Raw genomic sequence first — 12,215 nt, 5'->3', positions numbered from 1 at the left:
AAACAGCATGAAGGAGTAGCCCCCGATCCGGGACCGGATCTAGGAGGGGGCAGACTCTCTCTCTCTCTTCGCTCAGGCTTGGGCAAGAGATGTTCAGGATCCCTGGGCACTAGAAATAGTTTCTCAGGGTTATCTTCTGGAATTCAAGGAACTACCCCCAAGGGGAAGGTTCCACATGTCTCACTTATCTTCAAACCAAATAAAGAGACAAGCATTCTTACATTGTGTAGAAGACCTGTTAAAAATGGGAGTGATACACCCAGTTCCAACTGTGGAACAAGGACTGGGGTTTTACTCAAATCTGTTTGTAGTTCCCAAAAAAGAGGGAACCTTCAGACCAATTCTGGATTTAAAGATTCTAAACAAATTTCTCAGAGTGCCATCGTTCAAAATGGAAACTATTCGAACGATTTTGCCTACAATCCAGGAGGGTCAATTTATGACTACCGTGGATTTAAAGGATGCGTATCTACATATTCCTATCCACAAAGATCATCATCAGTTCCTAAGGTTCGCCTTTCTGGACAAACATTACCAGTTTGTGGCTCTCCCATTCGGGCTAGCCACTGCTCCAAGGATTTTCACAAAGGTACTCGGGTCCCTTCTAGCGGTTCTAAGACCAAGGGGCATTGCAGTGGCACCTTACTTGGACGACATTCTGATACAAGCGTCGTCTCTTTCAAAGGCAAAGGCTCACACAGACATTGTTCTGGCCTTTCTCAGATCTCACGGATCTAAGGTGAACATAGAAAAAAGTTCCCTGTCTCCGTCGACAAGAGTTCCTTTCTTGGGGACAATAATAGATTCTTTAGAAATGAAGATTTTCCTGACAGATGTCAGAAAGTCAAAACTTCTAAACGCTTGTCAAGTTCTTCACTCTGTTCCACGACCTTCCATAGCTCAGTGCATGGAAGTAGTAGGGTTGATGGTTGCAGCAATGGACATAGTTCTTTTTGCGCTAATTCATCTAAGACCATTACAACTGTGCATGCTGAAACAGTGGAATGTGGACTATACAGACTTGTCTCCAGTGATTCAAGTAGATCAGAAGACCAGAGACTCACTCCGTTGGTGGCTAACCCAGGATCACCTGTCCCAGGGAATGAGCTTCCGCAGACCAGAGTGGGTCATCGTCACGACCGACGCCAGTCTAGTGGGCTGGGGCGCGGTCTGGGACTCCCTGAAAGCTCAGGGTCTATGGTCTCGGGAAGAGTCTCTTCTCCCGATAAACATTCTGGAACTGAGAGCGATATTCAATACTCTCAGGGCTTGGCTTCAACTAGCGAAGGCCAGATTCATAAGATTCCAATCAGACAACATGACGACTGTTGCTTACATCAACCATCAGGGGGGAACAAGAAGTTCCCTGGCGATGAGAGAAGTGACCAAAATCATAAAATGGGCGGAGGATCACTCCTGCCACCTATCTGCGATCCATATCCCAGGAGTGGAAAACTGGGAGGCGGATTATCTGAGTCGTCAGACATTCCATCCGGGGGAGTGGGAACTCCACCCGGAGATATTTGCCCAGTTGACTCAATTATGGGGCATTCCAGACATGGATCTGATGGCGTCTCGTCAGAACTTCAAGGTTCCTTGCTACGGGTCCAGATCCAGGGATCCCAAGGCGACTCTAGTGGATGCATTAGTAGCGCCTTGGGCCTTCAACCTAGCTTATGTGTTTCCACCGTTTCCTCTCATTCCCAGGCTGGTAGCCAGGATCAAACAGGAGAGGGCCTCAGTGATCTTGATAGCTCCTGCGTGGCCACGCAGGACTTGGTATGCAGACCTGGTGAATATGTCATCGGCTCCACCATGGAAGCTACCTTTGAGACAGGATCTTCTTGTACAAGGTCCATTCGAACATCCAAATCTAGTTTCCCTCCAGCTGATGGCTTGGAAATTGAACGCTTGATTTTTTCTAAGCGTGGGTTTTCGGATTCTGTGATCGATACTCTGGTACAAGCCAGAAAACCTATAACTAGAAAAATATACCATAAAATATGGAAAAGATATATCTGTTGGTGTGAATCCAAGGGATTCTCATGGAGTAAGATCAAAATTCCTAGGATCCTTTCTTTTCTTCAAGAAGGTTTGGATAAGGGATTATCAGCGAGTTCTCTAAAGGGACAGATTTCTGCTTTATCTGTCTTGTTACACAAGCGACTGGCAGCTGTGCCAGATGTTCAAGCTTTTGTTCAGGCTTTGGTCAGGATCAAGCCTGTTTACAGACCTTTGACTCCTCCCTGGAGTCTGAATTTAGTTCTTTCAGTTCTTCAAGGGGTTCCGTTTGAACCTCTACATTCCATAGATATCAAGATGTTATCTTGGAAAGTTCTGTTTTTGGTTGCTATTTCTTCTGCTAGAAGAGTTTCTGAGTTATCTGCTCTGCAGTGTAATCTGCCCTATCTGGTGTTCCATTCAGATAAGGTTGTTTTGCGTACTAAACCTGGTTTCCTTCCAAAGGTTGTTTCCAACAAGAATATTAACCAGGAAATAGTTGTGCCTTCTTTGTGTCCGAATCCAGTTTCAAAGAAGGAACGTTTGTTACACAATTTAGATGTAGTTCGTGCTTTAAAGTTCTATTTAGAAGCAACAAAAGATTTCAGACAAACGTCTTCTCTGTTTGTCGTTTATTCTGGCAAGAGGAGAGGTCAAAAAGCTACTGCTACCTCTCTTTCCTTTTGGCTGAAAAACATCATCCGATTGGCTTATGAGACTGCCGGACGGCAGCCTCCCGAACGCATCACAGCTCACTCTACTAGGGCTGTGGCTTCCACATGGGCCTTCAAGAACGAGACTTCTGTTGATCAGATATGTAAGGCAGCGACTTGGTCTTCCCTGCACACTTTTGCCAAATTCTACAAATTTGATACTTTTGCTTCTTCGGAGGCTATTTTTGGGAGAAAGGTTTTGCAAGCCGTGGTGCCTTCCGTTTAGGTAACCTGATTGGCTCCCTCCCTTCATCCGTGTCCTAAAGCTTTGGTATTGGTTCCCACAAGTTATGGATGACGCCGTGGACCGGACACACCAATGTTGGAGAAAACAGAATTTATGCTTACCTGATAAATTACTTTCTCCAACGGTGTGTCCGGTCCACGGCCCGCCCTGGTTTTTTAATCAGGTTTGATGAATTTCTTTCTTTAACTACAGTCACCACGGCACCCTATGGTTTCTCCTGTTTTTCTCCTGTCCGTCGGTCGAATGACTGGGGTGGGCGGAGCCTAGGAGGGACTATATGGACAGCTTTTGCTGTGCTCTTTGCCATTTCCTGTTGGTGAAGAGAATATTCCCACAAGTTATGGATGACGCCGTGGACCGGACACACCGTTGGAGAAAGTAATTTATCAGGTAAGCATAAATTCTGTTTTCCATTTTACTTCTATTTAATGTGGTTCCTTCTCTTGTTATCCTTTGCTGAAAGGTTTATCTAGGTAAGCTCAAGAGCAGCAAAGAACCTAGGTTCTAGCTGCTGATTGGTGGCTACATATATATACTGATTGTCATTGGCTCACCCATGTGTTCTGTTAGAAACCAGTAGTGCATTGCTGCTCCTTCAACAAATAATACCAAGAGAATTAAGCAAATTTGATAATCGAAGTAAACCGGAAAGTTGTGTAAAATTTAACGTTCTACCTAAATCATGAGAGAACATGTTTGGGTTTCCTGTCCCTTTAAGCTAAAATAAGGTCACATGCTGAATACATTATTATGACATTGTTAAATGATGCTATTAATTTGTGCTTTGGATAGCTTTAAAGGGATATGAAATCCACAATTTTGTCTTTCATGATTCAGAGCAGCAATTTTAAGCAACTTTCTAATTTACTCCTATTATCAATGTTTCTTTGTTCGCTAAGGTAAGCTTAGGAGCCGGACCACCTGGGTAGCACTTGCTGATTGGTGACTAAATGTAGCCACCAATCAGCAAGCGCTACCCATATCACTACCCAGGGTGCTGAACCATAAAAAGGCCGGCTTTTATGCTTCCATTCCCGCTGAATGTCCCTGGCGGCTCCTAAGGAGAGGGACTTCAGCTCCCCCCCGGGAAACCGGGTATCCAGAGAAAATAGTGATTCTCTGTTCAACATTCCCAGCATGGAGGAGGACTTCTACTCTAAACTACAGGATCTATTTGTTAAATCTGAGCAGCAGATGCTCCGCAGATTTGATCGCCTCATTGAATTAATTGAGGCCCCTTTGGAACAGCCTTGCAAGCTCAATATGGCGGGGGTGGCAGCTCCATGCCCTCTGAGCGGTGATCCACAGCCGCAGGACAAGAGCACACTGACCGGAGCCACTTTTTTGGAGAAGGGAGACGTCACTCACCCGGGATCTCCCACAGCAAAGGATTTACCTGAGATAGAGACAGTTGCGACGACAGCGGCTGTCGCTAGCACACAAGAAACTGCTGAGGTTCATGGCGGTCGCTCAGTTGGAGACATCCAGGCTAACACTGCATCCTTGGACTCGTGGGGGAGACCGGCCGGCTCCCCAGCGTTCGGCTCTGCGGAGGAGCGTCTGGAGCTGACAACTAACTCTGGTCCTGCTGTCCTGGTTCTCTGCGGGGGCTGCGGCCTAGGTTTGTGGCACACGCTGGAGGATATGATAGATCCGGCTCCCACAGGGAAGCGGCAGATACCCGGAGGCCCTCTGGATTTGAATATCGACACAAGAGTTGGGGTTGGGTAAAGTAAAAGGCACAACGGTTGCTTCTGGACTGCTAGGCTGGATCTAGCCCCTCTCCCGATCTTGAAGTATATGCATTGCCCTGAGAACTGCTAAACATGAGGTTGAGATATTATTAATGTACTTAACACAGTTGTGCCCCTGGGTCTGGGGTCACTTTGGCCTCTATACATATAAGTGGGTTAGCCGAGACAGATTTGCCTAATCCCCAGTTTATTAGCAGGATAGTAACATTTAACAGAGCTTGGGATCTTTTTAGGAGACAAAGGGGCTATATTTGTTTGATGAGAGGCAGTCCTCCACACCTAATTCATATGTGTTATACTGCAGGCTTAATAGAGGCCTGCATTTCCAGCATACTTGTTAACCGATTCATTTGAGTACTGCTAATGCTATGTATCCTGCAGGTAATAAATTCAGCCTACAATGTAAATATGCTATAATGTGTATATGGGAGGATGCAATACCATACATCTTATATGTAGGGCCTCCTTCTATGATCTCAGCGTAAAGATTATACTGTGTATTTTTATTAACCATGCGTGTGACTCACTGCTTATTTAGATATGTGCTCTAAAGGCACAGTTACCTATTTTGGGGCCAAAGATTTGATGCCTCCACTTGGCTATATAGCAATATATCTTCAGACTTAGGTTTGTGGTCTGCGCGGGGTATGCCAGGGTCTCATAGACTTCTCTAAGATGACAATAGTCATAGCATTTACATTCTGCCAAGACCTATATAGGGTCCTGTAAATACCCCTCCACTAGTGCATTATTATATCTAGCATCTCTAGGAGGTTAATATGTTTAGTAGTCCGAGAGTGGTCACTAGCTATATGGGGTTTATGTATATACTTTCTCCTGTGTTGTAGTGCCCCAAGTTATTTACTGCAGCTGGTACTGAACTGAATATATGGTCTTTAAGTGGCCTATCAGATATTGAAGATTTGTTCCCCCAAAAACTTATTGCTGTACTGTGACGAATCTATTTGCATGCTGTGAATTTATCCTCTGTGCCATAATGTTTGGCTATATATTTGAGTATAAGGCCCATGAGTGGCCTATCAGATTTAGAAGCAATTAAAAAAAAAAAAAAATATGGTGAGGGGCTATATATATTGATATCCATGTATTACTTGCTCCCCTTGTTAGTAGGGTGCCTTGAGATTGTATAATTTAAGCTCACTGAAATTACTTATTGTAGTTTAACTTAGGCAGGCGCCCTAGACATAGCATATTTATATACTTCAGATTCTAATTTAGATCATCATATTTATTGCTTGTTATTTACGTTATGGACACACGAAGACCTATGCCTTTTTCCTTAGAGATGGGATACGAAAATCAGGTCTTATGCCTAACATTTGTTTTGTTTTGTTGTGTCCATGTTAATATATTCATATGTAAAATCTGTACTTTAATGCATCAACCTGTGAAGACGGAGCCATATCCTTTTTTATATATCCTGTTATAGAAAATATGGACAATTGTAGGCCTAACCATTCCTATTTGACATTTTTTCTTTTACTGATGTCAGGCCCAAGGACTGCGGCATATGTTTGGTATGTTATTTGTCCACATGAATATGTATAAAAGTAAAATGAGGTATTATACATGGCTAGACAAATTCCCTTATAAGCTGAAACCAAAGTCTGGTTGATATGTAGAAGACATGCCTCTTGTGTGGGATGCTCCAATATTATTGTTTGTCATATAGGCGTGTTGCCATGCTGTTTTGCAGTGTATGTTTATATTTGAATTGTTACCTCAATAAAAATTATTTGAAAAAAAAAAAAAAAAAAAGAAAAGAAACTGTTGTTATATTGCAAAGTATAATCTGCACTTGCCTGTCTACTTCATAATGCCACCCGGCTGGCAGAATTCTCTGTGCAGAACAACAGTATCCTTTATTGAAAAGCATCCCTAAATATGCCCTGGGGCAATAATGCACTACTGGGAGCTAGCTGATTGGCGGCTGCACATATATGCCTTTTGGCATTGGCTCACCAGATATGCTTAGCTAGTTCCCAGTAGTGCGTTGCTTTTCTGGAGCTGACTCTGTGTTTAACCCATATGCAAGCAACAGTGCAAGAATAAAAAATACTAACACATTTCTCTCTGAAACTGTACCTTTTAGACCTGTTGTATAATTTTACATTTCATTATAACCTTTTTCTTAGGATTGTTTTATAGATATTGAGTCGCATGTAATGAGGTACAACTATCAGACAGGAGACCAGTTGCATATTTATACAGTTAATATTTACTCTGACGTGCTGCAGAATGAGGTAGCTCTGAGGTTCATATAACCCATACAATCATTACTTGCTCTTTTTCAGGAAGTGCCATGGAGAGATTACACTTCTGGTATGGCGAATTGTCCCACAAATAAAACCTGGGTTGGAGAGTATGGTCCGAAGGTCATCTTGTAAGTCCTCCTCCGATCTCCAGTCCCAGCCTGCAAAGCGAGAGAAAACAACAAGCCGGTCTGTCCGAGCTGTGCAGCGGCAGAGCTGTCATGTGATGTACGATGAATCAGGGAGGCTGCTTCTGAACAACTGGGAGACGAAAAGTGAAGCAAAAAAAGGCCAGAATACCCTTCCTTCATTATCACGCGCGTCCTCCACCACAGACGCCAACTACATCATCCTCGCACCTCTTAATCCTGGAACACAGGTATGTTTCAATCTGTCTGCCTTTTAAGGTTAAAGGGACATGAAATGTGTCTCACAGGATTCAGATAGAGCGTGACATTTTAAACATCTTTCCAATTTATTTCTTTTATCTCATTAGTTTTGTTCTCTTGGTATCCTCTGTTGAAAAGCATACCTAGGTAGGCTCAGGAGCTTCTGCTCATTGGTGGCTGCACATAGATGCCTCATGTTATTGGCTCACCCATGTGCATTGCTGTTCCTTCAACAAAGGATACCAAGAGAATGAAGAAAACGCAAGTAAATCATAAAGTTGTTTAAAATTCTATGCTCTGTCTGAATCAAGAAAGACACAAATTGGGTTCCATGTTCCTTTGGACCCAAACTCTCTGAGCACAGAGCTTCTGTTAAATGTAAAACATTCCTCCAGATCTGTCATTAAAATAAAAATAAACCAAAGTAAAGTATGGAATACTATGAAACGTCACTGTGATTAATATTTTATGGGGACATTGGCTATTTGAAATGTCACTGACTTAATGTTGCATATTTTTAATGTTCCTCTAAAAGCATTGATTGAAATTTAAAGAAATTGTTAACCCTTCAATACCCAAGAGCTCTGTGACACATTAAGATGTAACGCGCTGCAGCCGCTTTTCATCCAAGGAGTTAAATGTGCTTTGTTTTCTTTGTATACTTTGTTAAAGAGTAAACCTAGGTGGGCTGATAGGAGCTCAGGAGCGTGCACGTATCTTTAGCGGCCAATGGCAGCAGTGTTTGCTACTGTGTATAAGATTGCTATAAACACTGCTGCCAGATGCTAGGAAGAGAACTACGCAACATTGATAAGAGAAGTGAATTTGAAATAAGTTTAAAATTTCATTTTCTATCCAATCAATTTGAGTTTAATTTAGACTTTACTGTCCCTTTTTTTAATCCCCAGTGTTGCTGGAACATAAGAGAAAAACGTTTATTGAAGTGTAGAGCAAAATCTCTGGTCTTGCCTGTTTTATTGCTAGTGTGCATCTCTTTCACCCATTTAGTTTCATATTCTGGCACTGATTACAGAATACATTTACAGTGCAGCAAGTAAAAGCTTACTGGCTGATAAGGACAACGCCCACTAATTTATTGCTAGTGTGCATCTCTTTCACCCATTTAGTTTCATATTCTGGCACTGATTACAGAATACATTTACAGTGCAGCAAATAAAAGCTTACTGGCTGATAAGGACAACGCCCACTAATTTATTGCTAGTGTGCATCTCTTTCACCCATTTAGTTTCATATTCTGGCACTGATTACAGAATACATTTACAGTGCAGCAAGTAAAAGCTTACTGGCTGATAAGGACAACGCCCACTAATTTATTGCCAGTGTGCATCTCTTTCACCCATTTAGTTTCATATTCTGGCACTGATTACAGAATGCATTTACAGTGCAGCAAGTAAAAGCTTACTGGCTGATAAGGACAACGCCCACTAATTTATTGCTAGTGTGCATCTCTTTCACCCATTTAGTTTCATATTCTGGCACTGATTACAGAATGCATTTACAGTGCAGCAAGTAAAAGCTTACTGGCTGATAAGGACAACGCCCACTAATTTATTGCTAGTGTGCATCTCTTTCACCCATTTAGTTTCATATTCTGGCACTGATTACAGAATACATTTACAGTGCAGCAAGTAAAAGCTTACTGGCTGATAAGGACAACGCCCACTAATTTATTGCTAGTGTGCATCTCTTTCACCCATTTAGTTTCATATTCTGGCACTGATTACAGAATACATTTACAGTGCAGCAAGTAAAAGCTTACTGGCTGATAAGGACAACGCCCACTAATTTATTGCTAGTGTGCATCTCTTTCACCCATTTAGTTTCATATTCTGGCACTGATTACAGAATACATTTACAGTGCAGCAAGTAAAAGCTTACTGGCTGATAAGGACAACGCCCACTAATTTATTGCTAGTGTGCATCTCTTTCACCCATTTAGTTTCATATTCTGGCACTGATTACAGAATACATTTACAGTGCAGCAAGTAAAAGCTTACTGGCTGATAAGGACAACGCCCACTAATTTATTGCTAGTGTGCATCTCTTTCACCCATTTAGTTTCATATTCTGGCACTGATTACAGAATACATTTACAGTGCAGCAAGTAAAAGCTTACTGGCTGATAAGGACAACGCCCACTAATTTATTGCCTAGTGTGCATCTCTTTCACCCATTTAGTTTCATATTCTGGCACTGATTACAGAATACATTTACAGTGCAGCAAGTAAAAGCTTACTGGCTGATAAGGACAACGCCCACTAATTTATTGCTAGTGTGCATCTCTTTCACTCATTTAGTTTCATATTCTGGCACTGATTACAGAATACATTTACAGTGCAGCAAGTAAAAGCTTACTGGCTGATAAGGACAACGCCCACTAATTTATTGCTAGTGTGCATCTCTTTCACCCATTTAGTTTCATATTCTGGCACTGATTACAGAATACATTTACAGTGCAGCAAGTAAAAGCTTACTGGCTGATAAGGACAACGCCCACTAATTTATTGCTAGTGTGCATCTCTTTCACCCATTTAGTTTCATATTCTGGCACTGATTACAGAATACATTTACAGTGCAGCAAGTAAAAGCTTACTGGCTGATAAGGACAACGCCCACTAATTTATTGCTAGTGTGCATCTCTTTCACCCATTTAGTTTCATATTCTGGCACTGATTACAGAATACATTTACAGTGCAGCAAGTAAAAGCTTACTGGCTGATAAGGACAACGCCCACTAATTTATTGCTAGTGTGCATCTCTTTCACCCATTTAGTTTCATATTCTGGCACTGATTACAGAATACATTTACAGTGCAGCAAGTAAAAGCTTACTGGCTGATAAGGACAACGCCCACTAATTTATTGCTAGTGTGCATCTCTTTCACCCATTTAGTTTCATATTCTGGCACTGATTACAGAATACATTTACAGTGCAGCAAGTAAAAGCTTACTGGCTGATAAGGACAACGCCCACTAATTTATTGCCAGTGTGCATCTCTTTCACCCATTTAGTTTCATATTCTGGCACTGATTACAGAATACATTTACAGTGCAGCAAGTAAAAGCTTACTGGCTGATAAGGACAACGCCCACTAATTTATTGCCAGTGTGCATCTCTTTCACCCATTTAGTTTCATATTCTGGCACTGATTACAGAATACATTTACAGTGCAGCAAGTAAAAGCTTACTGGCTGATAAGGACAACGCCCACTAATTTATTGCTAGTGTGCATCTCTTTCACCCATTTAGTTTCATATTCTGGCACTGATTACAGAATACATTTACAGTGCAGCAAGTAAAAGCTTACTGGCTGATAAGGACAACGCCCACTAATTTATTGCCAGTGTGCATCTCTTTCACCCATTTAGTTTCATATTCTGGCACTGATTACAGAATACATTTACAGTGCAGCAAGTAAAAGCTTACTGGCTGATAAGGACAACGCCCACTAATTTATTGCTAGTGTGCATCTCTTTCACCCATTTAGTTTCATATTCTGGCACTGATTACAGAATACATTTACAGTGCAGCAAGTAAAAGCTTACTGGCTGATAAGGACAACGCCCACTAATTTATTGCTAGTGTGCATCTCTTTCACCCATTTAGTTTCATATTCTGGCACTGATTACAGAATACATTTACAGTGCAGCAAGTAAAAGCTTACTGGCTGATAAGGACAACGCCCACTAATTTATTGCTAGTGTGCATCTCTTTCACTCATTTAGTTTCATATTCTGGCACTGATTACAGAATACATTTACAGTGCAGCAAGTAAAAGCTTACTGGCTGATAAGGACAACGCCCACTAATTTATTGCTAGTGTGCATCTCTTTCACCCATTTAGTTTCATATTCTGGCACTGATTACAGAATACATTTACAGTGCAGCAAGTAAAAGCTTACTGGCTGATAAGGACAACGCCCACTAATTTATTGCTAGTGTGCATCTCTTTCACCCATTTAGTTTCATATTCTGGCACTGATTACAGAATACATTTACAGTGCAGCAAGTAAAAGCTTACTGGCTGATAAGGACAACGCCCACTAATTTATTGCTAGTGTGCATCTCTTTCACCCATTTAGTTTCATATTCTGGCACTGATTACAGAATACATTTACAGTGCAGCAAGTAAAAGCTTACTGGCTGATAAGGACAACGCCCACTAATTTATTGCTAGTGTGCATCTCTTTCACCCATTTAGTTTCATATTCTGGCACTGATTACAGAATACATTTACAGTGCAGCAAGTAAAAGCTTACTGGCTGATAAGGACAACGCCCACTAATTTATTGCTAGTGTGCATCTCTTTCACCCATTTAGTTTCATATTCTGGCACTGATTACAGAATACATTTACAGTGCAGCAAGTAAAAGCTTACTGGCTGATAAGGACAACGCCCACTAATTTATTGCTAGTGTGCATCTCTTTCACCCATTTAGTTTCATATTCTGGCACTGATTACAGAATACATTTACAGTGCAGCAAGTAAAAGCTTACTGGCTGATAAGGACAACGCCCACTAATTTATTGCTAGTGTGCATCTCTTTCACCCATTTAGTTTCATATTCTGGCACTGATTACAGAATACATTTACAGTGCAGCAAGTAAAAGCTTACTGGCTGATAAGGACAACGCCCACTAATTTATTGCTAGTGTGCATCTCTTTCACCCATTTAGTTTCATATTCTGGCACTGATTACAGAATACATTTACAGTGCAGCAAGTAAAAGCTTACTGGCTGATAAGGACAACGCCCACTAATTTATTGCTAGTGTGCATCTCTTTCACCCATTTAGTTTCATATTCTGGCACTGATT

The 12,215-nt window shown here is 41.5% G+C and overlaps 1 protein-coding gene across 2 annotated transcripts in view; it reads left to right on the top strand.

The window, feature by feature from the left end:
* Nucleotides 1-12,215, top strand: part of RGS3 (regulator of G protein signaling 3) — a 1,044,909-nt gene that overhangs the window by 501,725 nt on the left and 530,969 nt on the right. For both annotated transcript variants that reach the window (XM_053695840.1, XM_053695841.1), the window contains one exon: nt 7,031-7,367. In XM_053695840.1, the coding sequence (XP_053551815.1) occupies nt 7,031-7,367 (337 nt within the window). The remainder of the gene's footprint in view (nt 1-7,030; nt 7,368-12,215) is intronic.

This window comes from Bombina bombina, chromosome 12 (assembly GCF_027579735.1).
Source record: "Bombina bombina isolate aBomBom1 chromosome 12, aBomBom1.pri, whole genome shotgun sequence".
Lineage (NCBI taxonomy): Eukaryota > Metazoa > Chordata > Amphibia > Anura > Bombinatoridae > Bombina > Bombina bombina.
The sequence above is the reverse complement of the archived record's forward strand: the minus strand, read 5'-3'. Positions and strand labels throughout refer to the sequence as shown.